This window comes from Ranitomeya imitator, chromosome 2 (genome assembly GCF_032444005.1).
Source record: "Ranitomeya imitator isolate aRanImi1 chromosome 2, aRanImi1.pri, whole genome shotgun sequence".
NCBI classification, from domain to species: domain Eukaryota; kingdom Metazoa; phylum Chordata; class Amphibia; order Anura; family Dendrobatidae; genus Ranitomeya; species Ranitomeya imitator.
The window spans coordinates 8,963,456-8,979,634 of NC_091283.1; the positions used below are offsets into that span (position 1 = coordinate 8,963,456).

A 16,179-nucleotide genomic window follows, 5' to 3' on the forward strand; every position below is an offset into this window, starting at 1 on the left:
ATTGCTGCCAATATTCATTAAATGCCCCGGAGACCGAGGAATACGTCTCCTGATGCATCGAGAGCGTCCCAGGAATCCGTCCAGGAGGTGTCTACATCCACGGATCGCCATCGGAGCACATGGTGGCGGAGATAAGGAGATAACTAATCCCCGCAAGACGTTGACTTGTCACAGACCTGTTGGCGAACGATATCCGCAGCTGTGAAGCCCGAATGTAGCAACCAAACATCAGCTCCGCACCCTCTGATCTGATGGTGTAATGTACAGAGAGAAATATGCACATGTATATAGCACCATCATATTCCACAGCGCTGTACAGACGTCACTGTCCCCAGCGGGGCTCACAATCTACATTCACTATCACGGGGAGAAGCCACCAACTCCGGGCAGACGGCGTCCTTGGTGGGATCTGAACGCAGGACCCCGCGCTGCCAAGCTTTATATAAAGAAAGATACACAGAATTATGTCCAAGTCCCGGCGACAGATCCAATCTTCCACCACTTCCACCCTCAGCTTATACCTGTCTCTAGCTGAAAGGCACCTGTGATTGTGAGTGCCGTTGGATTGCCATCTGCAGAAGACCCAGTGACTGTCATTAAAGCAGTCCTGTGAACGTCGGCTTGTGGCCGGCGTTCATACATAGTAACATAGTTAGTAAGGCCGAAAAAAGACATTTGTCCATCCAGTTCAGCCTATATTCCATCATAATAAATCCCCAGATCTACGTCCTTCTACAGAACCTAATAATTGTATGATACAATATTGTTCTGCTCCAGGAAGACATCCAGGCCTCTCTTGAACCCCTCGACTGAGTTCGCCATCACCACCTCCTCAGGCAAGCAATTCCAGATTCTCACTGCCCTAACAGTAAAGAATCCTCTTCTATGTTGGTGGAAAAACCTTCTCTCCTCCAGACGCAAAGAATGCCCCCTTGTGCCCGTCACCTTCCTTGGTATAAACAGATCCTCAGCGAGATATTTGTATTGTCCCCTTATATACTTATACATGGTTATTAGATCGCCCCTCAGTCGTCTTTTTTCTAGACTAAATAATCCTAATTTCGCTAATCTATCTGGGTATTGTAGTTCTCCCATCCCCTTTATTAATTTTGTTGCCCTCCTTTGTACTCTCTCTAGTTCCATTATATCCTTCCTGAGCACCGGTGCCCAAAACTGGACACAGTACTCCATGTGCGGTCTAACTAGGGATTTGTACAGAGGCAGTATAATGCTCTCATCATGTGTATCCAGACCTCTTTTAATGCACCCCATGATCCTGTTTGCCTTGGCAGCTGCTGCCTGGCACTGGCTGCTCCAGGTAAGTTTATCATTAACTAGGATCCCCAAGTCCTTCTCCCTGTCAGATTTACCCAGTGGTTTCCCGTTCAGTGTGTAATGGTGATATTGATTCCCTCTTCCCATGTGTATAACCTTACATTTATCATTGTTAAACCTCATCTGCCACCTTTCAGCCCAAGTTTCCAACTTATCCAGATCCATCTGTAGCAGAATACTATCTTCTCTTGTATTAACTGCTTTACATAGTTTTGTATCATCTGCAAATATCGATATTTTACTGTGTAAACCTTCTACCAGATCATTAATGAATATGTTGAAGAGAACAGGTCCCAATACTGACCCCTGCGGTACCCCACTGGTCACAGCGACCCAGTTAGAGACTATACCATTTATAACCACCCTCTGCTTTCTATCACTAAGCCAGTTACTAACCCATTTACACACATTTTCCCCCAGACCAAGCATTCTCATTTTGTGTACCAACCTCTTGTGCGGCACGGTATCAAACGCTTTGGAAAAATCGAGATATACCACGTCCAATGACTCACCGTGGTCCAGTCTATAGCTTACCTCTTCATAAAAACTGATTAGATTGGTTTGACAGGAGCGATTTCTCATAAACCCATGCTGATATGGAGTTAAACAGTTATTCTCATTGAGATAATCCAGAATAACATCCCTCAGAAACCCTTCAAATATTTTACCAACAATAGAGGTTAGACTTACTGGCCTATAATTTCCAGGTTCACTTTTAGAGCCCTTTTTGAATATTGGCACCACATTTGCTATGCGCCAATCCTGCGGAACAGACCCTGTCGCTATAGAGTCCCTAAAAATAAGAAATAATGGTTTATCTATTACATTACTTAGTTCTCTTAGTACTCGTGGGTGTATGCCATCCGGACCCGGAGATTTATCTATTTTAATCTTATTTAGCTAGTTTCGCACCTCTTCTTGGGTTAGATTGGTGACCCTTAATATAGGGTTTTCATTGTTTCTTGGGATTTCACCTAGCATTTCATTTTCCACCGTGAATACCGTGGAGAAGAAGGTGTTTAATATGTTAGCTTTTTCCTTGTCATCTACAACCATTCTTTCCTCACTATTTTTTAAGGGGCCTACATTTTCAGTTTTTATTCTTTTACTATTGATATAGTTGAAGAACAGTTTGGGATTAGTTTTACTCTCCTTAGCAATGTGCTTCTCTGTTTCCTTTTTGGCAGCTTTAATTAGTTTTTTAGATAAAGTATTTTTCTCCCTATAGTTTTTTAGAGCTTCAATGGTGCCATCCTGCTTTAGTAGTGCAAATGCTTTCTTTTTACTGTTAATTGCCTGTCTTACTTCTTTGTTTAGCCACATTGGGTTTTTCCTATTTCTAGTCCTTTTATTCCCACAAGGTATAAACCGCTTACACTGCCTATTTAGGATGTTCTTAAACATTTCCCATTTATTATCTGTATTCTCATTTCTGAGGATATTGTCCCAGTCTACCAGATTAAGGGCATCTCTAAGCTGTTCAAACTTTGCTTTCCTAAAGTTCAGTGTTTTTGTGACTCCCTGACAAGTCCCCCTAGTGAAAGACAGGTGAAACTGCACAATATTGTGGTCGCTATTTCCTAGATGCCCGACCACCTGCAGATTTGTTATTCTGTCAGGTCTATTAGATAGTATTAGGTCTAAAAGTGCTGCTCCTCTGGTTGGATTCTGCACCAATTGTGAAAGATAATTTTTCTTGGTTATTAGCAGAAACCTGTTGCCTTTATGGGTTTCACAGGTTTCTGTTTCCCAGTTAATATCCGGGTAGTTAAAGTCCCCCATAACCAGGACCTCATTATGGGTTGCAGCTTCATCTATCTGCTTTAGAAGTAGACTTTCCATGCTTTCTGTTATATTTGGGGGTTTGTAACAGACCCCAATGAGAATTTTGTTACCATTTTTCCCTCCATGAATTTCGACCCATATGGACTCGACATCCTCATTCCCTTCGCTAATATCCTCCCTTAAAGTGGACTTTAGACAAGACTTTACATAGAGACAAACCCCTCCTCCTCTCCGATTTTTACGATCCTTTCTAAACAGACTGTAACCCTGTAAGTTAACTGCCCAGTCATAGCTTTCATCTAACCATGTCTCGGTTATTCCCACTATGTCAAAGTTACCTGTAGATATTTCTGCTTCTAGTTCTTCCATCTTGTTTGTCAGGCTTCTGGCGTTTGCGAGCATGCAGTTTAGAGGATTTTGTTTTGTTCCAATCTCCTCACTGTGGATTGTTTTAGAAATGTTCTTACCTCCCTTCTGAGTATGTTTTCCTGGGTCGTCTTTGTTCGAGTCTAATGTTTTTCTTCCCGTCCCCTCTTCTTCTAGTTTAACGCCCTCCTGATGAGTGTAGCGAGTCTTCTGGCGAATGTGTGTTTCCCAGGTTTGTTGAGGTGTAGTCCGTCTCTGGCGAGGAGTCCATCATACCAGTAATTCACACCGTGGTCCAGGAATCCGAATCCTTGTTGTCTGCACCATCGTCTTAGCCAGTTGTTTGCATCAAGGATCCTGTTCCATCTCCTGGTGCCATGCCCGTCTACTGGAAGGATAGAAGAAAAAACTACCTGTGCATCCAGTTCCTTTACTTTCTTCCCCAACTCTTCAAAGTCTTTGCAGATTGTCGGTAGGTCCTTCCTTGCCGTGTCATTGGTGCCAACATGTATCAGAAGAAATGGGTGGACGTCCTTGGAGCTGAAGAGCTTTGGTATCCTATCGGTCACATCCTTGATCATCGCACCTGGAAGGCAGCATACTTCTCTTGCAGTTATGTCCGGTCTGCAGATGGCTGCTTCGGTGCCTCTCAGTAGTGAGTCTCCCACCACCACCACTCTTCGTTGCTTCTTGGCTGTACTTTTTGCTGTCACTTGTTGCTGTGTGCCCTTTTCTTTTTTGCTTGCTGGTATTGCTTCATTCTTAGGTGTGCCATCTTCATCCTCTACAAAGATTTGATATCGGTTCTTCAGTTGTGTGGTTGGTGATTTCTCCATGGTCTTCTTGCTTCTTTTGGTCACATGCTTCCACTCATCTGCTTTTGGAGGTTCTCTGACACTTTTTGCACCTTCTGTGACCAGTAGAGATGCTTCTGTTCTGTCTAGAAAGTCTTCATTCTCTTTGATGAGTTTCAAAGTTGCTATTCTTTCTTCCAGACCCCGCACCTTTTCTTCTAAAAGGGCCACTAGTCTACACTTCTGACAGGTGAAATTGGATTCTTCTTCTGGTCGATCTGTGAACATGTAGCACATGCTGCAGCTCACCATGTAGGTTGTCACATCTGCCATGTTGCTCCTAGATCCTGCTGACTTGCTGTGTGTTTTCCTTCTTGTGTAATCTACTCAGCCAAGCTCTCATGCAATAATGTCCTACAGGCAAAAATTCGCGCGCCGTAAGGCGCACGGTTTGGTGATGCTTTCGAAGCAGCTGGTCCCGGCTGTACCCAACGATCTTCTAGCTTAGGGAGACTTCGCTTCTCCCAGAAGGCACCTGGAATATGCAAATTAGCCTCCTGAAGCTTGAATCCCTGGTTTGGTGATGCTTTCGAAGCAGCTGGTCCCGGCTGTACCCAACGATCTTCTAGCTTAGGGAGACTTCGCTTCTCCCAGAAGGCACCTGGAATATGCAAATTAGCCTCCTGAAGCTTGAATCCCTGGTTTGGTGATGCTTTCGAAGCAGCTGGTCCCGGCTGTACCCAACGATCTTCTAGCTTAGGGAGACTTCGCTTCTCCCAGAAGGCACCTGGAATATGCAAATTAGCCTCCTGAAGCTTGAATCCCTGGTTTGGTGATGCTTTCGAAGCAGCTGGTCCCGGCTGTACCCAACGATCTTCTAGCTTAGGGAGACTTCGCTTCTCCCAGAAGGCACCTGGAATATGCAAATTAGCCTCCTGAAGCTTGAATCCCTGGTTTGGTGATGCTTTCGAAGCAGCTGGTCCCGGCTGTACCCAACGATCTTCTAGCTTAGGGAGACTTCGCTTCTCCCAGAAGGCACCTGGAATATGCAAATTAGCCTCCTGAAGCTTGAATCCCTGGTTTGGTGATGCTTTCGAAGCAGCTGGTCCCGGCTGTACCCAACGATCTTCTAGCTTAGGGAGACTTCGCTTCTCCCAGAAGGCACCTGGAATATGCAAATTAGCCTCCTGAAGCTTGAATCCCTGGTTTGGTGATGCTTTCGAAGCAGCTGGTCCCGGCTGTACCCAACGATCTTCTAGCTTAGGGAGACTTCGCTTCTCCCAGAAGGCACCTGGAATATGCAAATTAGCCTCCTGAAGCTTGAATCCCTGGTTTGGTGATGCTTTCGAAGCAGCTGGTCCCGGCTGTACCCAACGATCTTCTAGCTTAGGGAGACTTCGCTTCTCCCAGAAGGCACCTGGAATATGCAAATTAGCCTCCTGAAGCTTGAATCCCTGGTTTGGTGATGCTTTCGAAGCAGCTGGTCCCGGCTGTACCCAACGATCTTCTAGCTTAGGGAGACTTCGCTTCTCCCAGAAGGCACCTGGAATATGCAAATTAGCCTCCTGAAGCTTGAATCCCTGGTTTGGTGATGCTTTCGAAGCAGCTGGTCCCGGCTGTACCCAACGATCTTCTAGCTTAGGGAGACTTCGCTTCTCCCAGAAGGCACCTGGAATATGCAAATTAGCCTCCTGAAGCTTGAATCCCTGGTTTGGTGATGCTTTCGAAGCAGCTGGTCCCGGCTGTACCCAACGATCTTCTAGCTTAGGGAGACTTCGCTTCTCCCAGAAGGCACCTGGAATATGCAAATTAGCCTCCTGAAGCTTGAATCCCTGGTTTGGTGATGCTTTCGAAGCAGCTGGTCCCGGCTGTACCCAACGATCTTCTAGCTTAGGGAGACTTCGCTTCTCCCAGAAGGCACCTGGAATATGCAAATTAGCCTCCTGAAGCTTGAATCCCTGGTTTGGTGATGCTTTCGAAGCAGCTGGTCCCGGCTGTACCCAACGATCTTCTAGCTTAGGGAGACTTCGCTTCTCCCAGAAGGCACCTGGAATATGCAAATTAGCCTCCTGAAGCTTGAATCCCTGGTTTGGTGATGCTTTCGAAGCAGCTGGTCCCGGCTGTACCCAACGATCTTCTAGCTTAGGGAGACTTCGCTTCTCCCAGAAGGCACCTGGAATATGCAAATTAGCCTCCTGAAGCTTGAATCCCTGGTTTGGTGATGCTTTCGAAGCAGCTGGTCCCGGCTGTACCCAACGATCTTCTAGCTTAGGGAGACTTCGCTTCTCCCAGAAGGCACCTGGAATATGCAAATTAGCCTCCTGAAGCTTGAATCCCTGGTTTGGTGATGCTTTCGAAGCAGCTGGTCCCGGCTGTACCCAACGATCTTCTAGCTTAGGGAGACTTCGCTTCTCCCAGAAGGCACCTGGAATATGCAAATTAGCCTCCTGAAGCTTGAATCCCTGGTTTGGTGATGCTTTCGAAGCAGCTGGTCCCGGCTGTACCCAACGATCTTCTAGCTTAGGGAGACTTCGCTTCTCCCAGAAGGCACCTGGAATATGCAAATTAGCCTCCTGAAGCTTGAATCCCTGGTTTGGTGATGCTTTCGAAGCAGCTGGTCCCGGCTGTACCCAACGATCTTCTAGCTTAGGGAGACTTCGCTTCTCCCAGAAGGCACCTGGAATATGCAAATTAGCCTCCTGAAGCTTGAATCCCTGGTTTGGTGATGCTTTCGAAGCAGCTGGTCCCGGCTGTACCCAACGATCTTCTAGCTTAGGGAGACTTCGCTTCTCCCAGAAGGCACCTGGAATATGCAAATTAGCCTCCTGAAGCTTGAATCCCTGGTTTATCATAGATCATGATTTCTGCTACACATAGCAGTGCTGACGCCCTGCTGTATATAGAGCAGGTGGTCAGATGATCGCAGTTTCAAGCCTCCAAGGGGACTATTGAAGTCAGTAAAAAGTGTGAAAAAAAGTTTATAAAAATCTAGAAAACAGAATAAAACACAAGTTCAAATCACCCCCCTTTTGCCTCACTGAAAATAAAACAATAAAACATACACATATTTGGAATCGACCAATCTGTCAAAATATAAAACTAATAAATCCGCTCGATAAACGACGTAACGGGGAAAAAAAAATCAAAACTCCAGAATTAATTTTTTTTTATTGCCGCAACATTGTAATAAAATACAACAAGAGGCGATCAAAACATCATATCTACCCCAAAATGGTATCAGTAAAGACGTCAGGTCAAATAAGTCATCGCCCGGCCCCAGATCCCGAAAAATGGAGACGCTACGGGTCTCGGAAAATGGAGACACAAGTAAAGTTTTTATTTGACAAATTTTGACCTTCACTTACGGTGAATAGAAAAGAAGTTCTACGTGTTTGGTGTCTGCGCATCGGACTCACCTGGAGAATCAATTACCATTTAGTGAAGATGGTTATTAAAAAAAACTCAAAAAAACTATTGTGGAATTGCACTTCTTTTGTAATTTCACTGCATTTGGATTTTTTTCCTCGTTTTCCAGTACACTATGTGGTAAAATCAATGGTGTCGTCCATCTTGTTTCACAAAAAACAAGTCCTGACATGGGCATTGTGGAGACACAGCATTGTGTCTTAATTAACTCTATTTGTAGCAAACCAAGAAGAATAGACTGTTATCTGGATGTTGGCATTTCTTTCTGGCTGCTCTGGAAAACAGACTTTTGATTGTGTAAGCCTGGAATATTGATATCACATAGTGCGCTCTTATCTTTGATGATGCTAATTGTGCATTGCTCCTTACAAACTAATATATGCGCAGGGGTGAAAATATAACAGCTTACCAAAAGAGAAGCCCCTCTTATAAAATATAACCTTTATTATTAAATCTATGATAAAATAGAGAAAATCCCCCTCAGTGAAAAATGCCTATATATACTGGGCTGAGAGATAATAGGGAAGAAAAATCAGCACTTCACTATAAAAAAGAATCCCACCTTCTCAATTTTCAGGGATTAAATAGGTGCTGACACATAATGACTCTAATAGATATTCCAGCAACAATACTGCATGGCACTGATAAACCAAATGAATCCTTAAAGTGTGTGCAGACCAGCTGTGTACTGTCTTTACACGCCTATTTAATGGAAGTCTACAAACACAGAGGGTACCAGTGTTATGGAAAACTTCCTGTCTGGTGCCGGTACCCAAGACTTCTTCTCCTGCAACCCTAAATGACTATCGTCCTGTAGCCTTAACATCTCATGCTATGAAGGCCTTGGAAAGATTAGTGCTTGCTCACTTAAGACTGAGGGTCAATGCTTTTATCGATCCCCTTCAGTTTGCCTACCGACATAGATTGGGGGTGGACGATGCTATCCTTTCTCTGCTACATAGGGTACATTCATTTCTGGAGAATGACGGTACCACGGTGCGAGCGATGTTCTTCGATTTCTCGAGTGCATTTAACTCCCTGCAGCCACTTTTACTACACAAAAAGATGACTGATATGAAGGTTGAGGAGGGGATGAGAAATTGGATAACTGACTACCTATCAGATCGGCCACAGTTTGTACAGATAGGAGCAGTGGTGTCAGGCAGATTATTGAGCAGTGTAGGTGCCCCCCAGGGAACAGTGCTTGCGCCCTTTCTATTCACACTGTATACTTCAGACTTTCAGTATAAATCTGAACTTTGCCACCTTCAGAAATTTTCGGATGACTCTGTGGTTGTGGGATGCATTAGGGGAGATCAGGGGGATGAGGAATATAGAAGGGTGGTGTCGAATTTCGTGGATTGGTGCAATGGTAACTATCTACAACTAAATGTTAAGAAAACTAAGGAGTTGGTGGCCAACTATAGCAGGATAAAGATGGAATGCTTACCGATCACTATTGCTGGTCAGGAGGTCGAGCAGGTGGAGAGTTACAAATATTTGGGGGTCCATTTGGATAGCAAACTGGACTGGAGATGCCACTCAGAGTTTGTCTACAAGAAGGGGATGAGCAGACTGTATTTCCTAAGGAAACTGAGGTCTTTTAATGTGTGCAGCAAAATGTTAGAAATGTTCTACCAATCTGTGGTGACAAGTGCCATCTTTTTTGCAATCACGTGCTGGGGTAGTAGTGTGCGGCCTCTGATGCTAATAAGCTGAATAAGATTATTAAGAAGGCAAGTTCTGCTGGGGGCTGTAATCTGGACTCTTTTGGGGAGGTAGTGGAGAGAAGAACTCTGAAAAAGTGTATGGCGATTATGAACAATAATGCACATCCATTATATGAGCTATTCATGAGACAGAAGAGCACCTTCAGCAACCGGCTAATACTTCTGAGGTGTAAGAAGGAAAAATATAGGAAATCGTTTGTGCCAACTGCCATGGGGATGTACAACAATAACATTAGGGTTAAACCACCAAGGTGAATGTCTACTTATTTCTCTACATTTCAGTTCACTCGTTGTGTATGTCCTATTCTAATGTATAATGTTCTTCTGTCAACAAACTGTCATGTCAACTATGTAATTCCTTTATGATTTTTATGATTTAAGTTGTGCTGCTGTGATACCATAATTTCCCACGGGATCAATAAAGTGTATCGTATCGTATCATAGCCACAAATGGCGTTGCATAACACACAACTGCAATGTGTTAGATAATACACTGAGAGCCGAAAGGGAACAGTTCCCCAAACAAACTGTACTTACCTGCTCCAGTGCGGCATCGCATGCAAACAGCTGGAAACTACAATAATATGGCTCCTCAGATGAAGAAGACACACGCTCGACACGTTTCCCCCAACTGGGTTCATCAGCAGAGATTTGTGATGTCTTGGCAGTAGGGAGTCATGATAAGATTGAGGCTTTTCTTTTGGTAAGTAATTATGCATTGCGTAGCCCAATAGATAGTTTGTTGATTTTTAAAACAGAGGAGGAAAAACTATGCAAATAGATTACATAATCAAACAAGGCGACTTGGTCGTCACCATTCTTCCCCTTATCTGTGATGCTGGACTGAAAAGGACACTGGTTAAACATAAAAAGAGGTTACATGCCTCTGTAGAGACAGAGACAGCCAGAGATTCTGCCAAGACATCAAAACATCCAGAGGACCCTGGCTCCATTACAAGGGACCTGGATCTATCATTCTACAGTTAACAACCTAGGGGTTCTCGGCCCTGATACTGTTCTGCTCCATTGACCATCGCTGAACCATTGTTACATATGGAGAAAGCCAGGATTGGGCTCTGCCTGTCGCCTGGCTCCATGGATATGTTTGGAGAAACCAGGTTGTGACCCTCGGGTCAACAGGCCTGGTACTTGAATGGGTTTGTCATCTTCCTACGCTTATCGTTACCTCCCCGCTGTGTATCATAGGTGGGGTAGCCGACCCTGGGAGCTCTGACTTAACAGCTGCCATTATCTCAGCGAGTCAGAGGAAGGGTGAGACCAATGTGCACCATCTTGGGGTATTTTGCTAGGACTGTTGTATGTGTTATCTGCCTGTTTTATGATTCAATAAAGCATTGCCACACTGTTTTACCCCCACCCTGTGTTGTCTGAGTAGCATTATGCCCTCGTTAGAAGGCGAGCGGGCATTCAGCAGGATAATCTCTGGTCCAAGCGGTTTCGGCTAGTGGAACAGGGCACCCGCCAACCCCCCGTGTCTCCACAGCCATATCTAAGGAACAATAAAAAAGTTATGGCTCTTGGAAGAAGGGGAGGAAAAAAGGAAAGTACAAAAATGGAAAACTGCAAGGTATTGAAGGGGTGGCATTTTACTACAAGCTAATTGTTGGGGCACAACTAATCAACCTCCCCCCAAAAAAGGAGACAGCAGCGTTGTACAGACACAATATAAAGCCTATCCTGTGTGTGCTCACGCAGCAACTGCCTCCTGAGATACGTTCTTTGTGGAGACATTGGGGTTGGAGGCGCCCCGGGTCTGCCAGACAAAACTGCACGGACCAGGGTTCATCCCACCAAGCGCCTGCTGTCCTTTTACTGTGGTCATAATACTACCCAGACAATACAGAGTGAGGGTAAAACAGTGTGGCAATACTTTACTGACTCACAAGACAGGCAGATAACATGAACAGTCCCAGCAAAATACCCCAAGATGGTGCACATTACAGAGTCTCACCCTTCCGCTGACTTGCCAGGATATGACTTGGATGTCCTGTTACAGAGACAAATGCCCTTTTTATTAGTTCACAAATTTTGTCCGTCAAGCCATTATCCACAGGTCAAGGGGTGATGAGGTTAAACCGCATTGTTTGATAATTTATAGTTTATCCTTCAATGTTTGCAAGTCAACAAACTGCATGGCCTGGAATAATGTGTAATCGCGTATCAGCAAACATCATTGTTCAGTGACCCTGCATCCCTGTTTTGCAAAGATAACAGTACAATAAATTGTAATAGCTGATATCAGAGGTAAATAACAACCATTCATCAATTTACAAATATCAATTTAACCAACAAGAAAAGTCAACATAAAGGTAACAGTCTGTGCCTCCTGGCTTACTGAATATAGACTTCCAGTTAAGATAAAATGCTGTGTTGGGGAGGTTTCTGAGCGATCTGTGGGAGTCTCAAAACCTGACTGCCCACCGGTCTGCTTAAAAGGGCAACATAAATATTAAAAAAGGTATTACAGGTTTAACTTTTCCAGCACTATGCCTGCGGTCAATGAGTGACCTTCCAACCTTGACCTGTTCACATAGTTGTTGTTGATGAGCCCAGCAGCCGTGTAAGTAGGACAGGTCGGGTGGGATTTCATCGTCAGATGTCTACAAGAATAGTCCATTCACAGACAACAAGCAGACGTTAGAATGCTGGGAAACGTGAACACAACGTGGCCAATACTCGGAGATTGCCGATCTGTACGTCAGCCTTCATGAAGGAGTAAAATGCGCCAAATTCATTAACAGGCGCACATGGCGTCTCACGTCACTGCAGGAAACGTTCCCTGTCCGCACTGCCTGACATTACACTCATTACTTATTAAGATGAATTTGTCGGGCCACGTCCCTCACACTGAGCTCTGCCTAATATCAAAAGGTTAAATACTTACGGGAAATCCAGTACGAGTTGTACAAGAGTTTTGTGATGTTTCAAATAGTTTTACTCCAGAATTCTGACAAAACTGATTGATGAATGTAAATAGTAAAGGCACTAAAATGTCAGTGTAATAAAATAAGGATTTATTTACTGTGTATTACATGGTAATTAGCAGAAGGTCCTCTGTGTGCCCCTCCACAAATACTGCATCGCCCCTTCATCCAAACATTTGTGGGGTCAAACCCAGATGTTGGGGGGAGGCTGGGCACACAATCTCCATTATAGGATGAAGACCAAGTTCTGTGCTCATGTTCTCCCCCCTCAATGTTTGCATGGAGCTTGTGAACTGGGCAGTCATGGGGGGCAGATAATTGCCTTCCCCACACTGTTTGCAAAAAGCAAAAGCTACGACTGTTCACAAAGTCTTGTGCTGGAGCTGTGAGATAGCTACCAGGACCTGCTCCGGTGACGTCTGCTCCGGTGGCATCTGCTCCGGTGACGTCTGCTCCGGTGGCGTCTGCTCCGGTGACATCTGCTCCGGTGGCATCTGCTCCGGTGGCATCTGCTTCGGTGGCATCTGCTCCGGTGGCGTCTGCTCCGGTGGCATCTGCTCCGGTGGCATCTGCTCCGGTGGCGTCTGCTCCGGTGGCATCTGCTCCGGTGACGTCTGCTGTTATGAACTGGTGATTCAGAAACACAATGGACCTGGTGGTTAAGAGCACACAAAGTGACCTGATAGTTACTAACAACATAGGACGAGCTCTGAGACGTGGGAACTCTGCTGACTGCAATCCCTAATCCTATCACACCACACTAGAGGCAGCCGTGGAGCGCTCCTGACCAGACCTAGGCGCCTCGGGCACAGCCTGAGAAACTAGCTAGCCCTGAAGATAGAAAAATAAGCCTACCTTGCCTCAGAGAAATTCCCCAAAGGAAAAGGCAGCCCCCCACATATAATGACTGTGAGTAAAGATGAAAATACAAACACAGAGATGAAATAGATTTTAGCAAAGTGAGGCCCGACTTACTGAATAGACCGAGGATAGTAAAGATAGCTTTGCGGTCAGCACAAAAACTACAAAAAGACCACGCAGAGGGCGCAAAAAGACCCTCCGCACCGACTAACGGTATGGAGGTGCTTCCTCTGCGTCCCAGAGCTTCCAGCAAGCAAGAAAAACTAATATAGCAAGCTGGACAGAAAAAATAGCAAACAAAAGTAACACAAGCAGAACTTAGCTTATGCAGAGCAGACAGGCCACAAGACGATCCAGGAGAGAGCAAGACCAATACTGGAACATTGACTGGAGGCCAGGAACAAAGAACTAGGTGGAGTTAAATAGAGCAGCACCTAACGACCTCACCTCATCACCTGAGGAAGGAAACTCAGAAGCCGCAGCCCCACTCACATCCACCAGAGGAAGCTCATGGACGGAACCAGCCAAAGTACCACTCATGACCACAGGAGGGAGCTTGACCACAGAATTCACAACAGTCTGCTCCGGTGGCATCTGCTCAGGTGACATCTGCTCTGGTGGCGTCTGCTCCAGTGACATCTGCTCCGGTGGCGTCTGCTCCGGTTGCGTCTGCTCTGGTGACATCTTCTCCGGTGACATCTGCTCCGGTGACGTCTGCTCCGGTGGCGTCTGCTCCGGTGACGTCTGCTCCGGTGGCGTCTGCTCCGGTGGCGTCTGCTCCGGTGACGTCTGCTCCGGTGACGTCTGCTCCGGTGACGTCTGCTCCGGTGGCGTCTGCTCCGGTGGCGTCTGCTCCGGTGGCGTCTGCTCCGGTGACGTCTGCTCCGGTGACGTCTGCTCCGGTGACGTCTGCTCCGGTGACATCTGCTCCGGTGGCATCTGCTTCGGTGGCATCTGCTCCGGTGGCGTCTGCTCCGGTGGCATCTGCTCCAGTGGCATCTGCTCTGGTGGCGTCTGCTGTTATGAACTGGTGATTCAGAAACACAATGGACCTGGTGGTTAAGAGCACACAAAGTGACCTGATAGTTACTAACAACATAGGACGAGCTCTGAGACGTGGGAACTCTGCTGACCGCAATCCCTAATCCTATCACACCACACTAGAGGTAGCCGTGGAGCGCTCCTGACCAGACCTAGGCGCCTCGGGCACAGCCTGAGAAACTAGCTAGACCTGAAGATAGAAAAATAAGCCTACCTTGCCTCAGAGAAATTCCCCAAAGGAAAAGGCAGCCCCCCACATATAATGACTGTGAGTAAAGATGAAAATACAAACACAGAGATGAAATAGATTTTAGCAAAGTGAGGCCCGACTTACTGAATAGACTGAGGATAGTAAAGATAGCTTTGCGGTCAGCACAAAAACTACAAAAAGACCACGCAGAGGGCGCAAAAAGACCCTCCGCACCGACTAACGGTATGGAGGTGCTTCCTCTGCGTCCCAGAGCTTCCAGCAAGCAAGAAAAACCAATATAGCAAGCTGGACAGAAAAAATAGCAAACAAAAGTAACACAAGCAGAACTTAGCTTATGCAGAGCAGACAGGCCACAAGAACGATCCAGGAGAGAGCAAGACCAATACTGGAACATTGACTGGAGGCAAGGAACAAAGAACTAGGTGGAGTTAAATAGAGCAGCACCTAACGACCTCACCTCATCACCTGAGGAAGGAAACTCAGAAGCCGCAGCCCCACTCACATCCACCAGATGAAGCTCATGGACGGAACCAGCCAAAGTACCACTCATGACCACAGGAGGGAGCTTGACCACAGAATTCACAACAGTCTGCTCCAGTGGCATCTGCTCAGGTGACATCTGCTCTGGTGGCGTCTGCTCCAGTGACATCTGCTCCGGTGGCGTCTGCTCCGGTTGCGTCTGCTCTGGTGACATCTTCTCCGGTGACATCTGCTCCGGTGACGTCTGCTCCGGTGGCGTCTGCTCCGGTGGCGTCTGCTCCGGTGGCGTCTGCTCCGGTGGCGTCTGCTCCGGTGACGTATGCTCCAGTGGCATCTGCTCCAGTGACGTCTGCTCTGGTAGTGTCTGCTCTGGTGACATCTGCTCCGGTGGCGTCTGCTCCGGTAGCGTCTGCTCCGGTGGTGTCTGCTCTGGTGGCGTCTGCTCCAGTGGCATCTGCTCCAGTGACGTCTGCTCTGGTAGTGTCTGCTCTGGTGACATCTGCTCCGGTGGCGTCTGCTCCGGTGGTGTCTGCTCTGGTGGCGTCTGCTCCAGTGGCATCTGCTCCGGTGACGTCTGCTCTGGTGGCGTCTGCTCTGGTGACATCTGCTCCGGTGGTGTCTGCTCTGGTGACATCTTCTCCGGTGGCGTCTGCTCCGGTGGCGTCTGCTCTGGTGACATCTGCTCCGGTGACGTATGCTCCAGTGGCATCTGCTCTGGTGACGTTTGCTCCGGTGAAATCTGCTCCGGTGACATCTGCTCCGGTGGCGTCTGCTCCGGTGGCATCTGCTCCGGTGGCATCTGCTCCGGTAGCATCTGCTTCGGTGACATCTGCTCCGGTGGCGTCTGCTCCGGTGACATCTGCTCTGGTGGCATCTGCTCCAATCATCAAGCACCCAGTATCTGCAGGCAGCGCTGGAACAGACATCATAGTGAATAAATCCGGGTGACGCAGGCAATGTGCGGCCAGGGACACTGGAATGGCTTTTTGTGCCACCCTGCCAGACAGCTTGTGTGCGTGCTGTCAGCGGGTGCAGGCAGCTCTCTCGGCAATGTGGCTGCACCACACCCTACACTGCGGGGTGTCGACAGCTATTGTACTCAGCTACTCCCTCTATGTTGCTATTTCCTGGCCTGTGACCCGGACCCATCACCTCCCTGTACTTTGCTATTTTCTGACCTGTGACCCCGGACCCATCACCTCCCT

At 46.9% G+C, this 16,179-nt stretch overlaps 1 protein-coding gene across 1 annotated transcript; it reads right to left on the reverse strand.

The window, feature by feature from the left end:
- Positions 1–15,102: 15,102 nt before the first annotated feature.
- On the reverse strand, positions 15,103–15,900 carry LOC138661407 (uncharacterized protein slr1851-like). Its single transcript, XM_069746068.1, has one exon. The coding sequence runs from the start codon at positions 15,898–15,900 to the stop codon at positions 15,103–15,105; it is 798 nt and encodes a 265-aa protein (XP_069602169.1).
- Between the last annotated feature and the right edge of the window lie 279 nt (positions 15,901–16,179).

Excerpts from the sequence above, each read along its gene's own strand:
- LOC138661407 (XM_069746068.1), bottom strand. The coding sequence starts at position 15,900 with ATGTCTGTTCCAGCGCTGCCTGCAGATACTGGGTGCTTGATGATTGGA.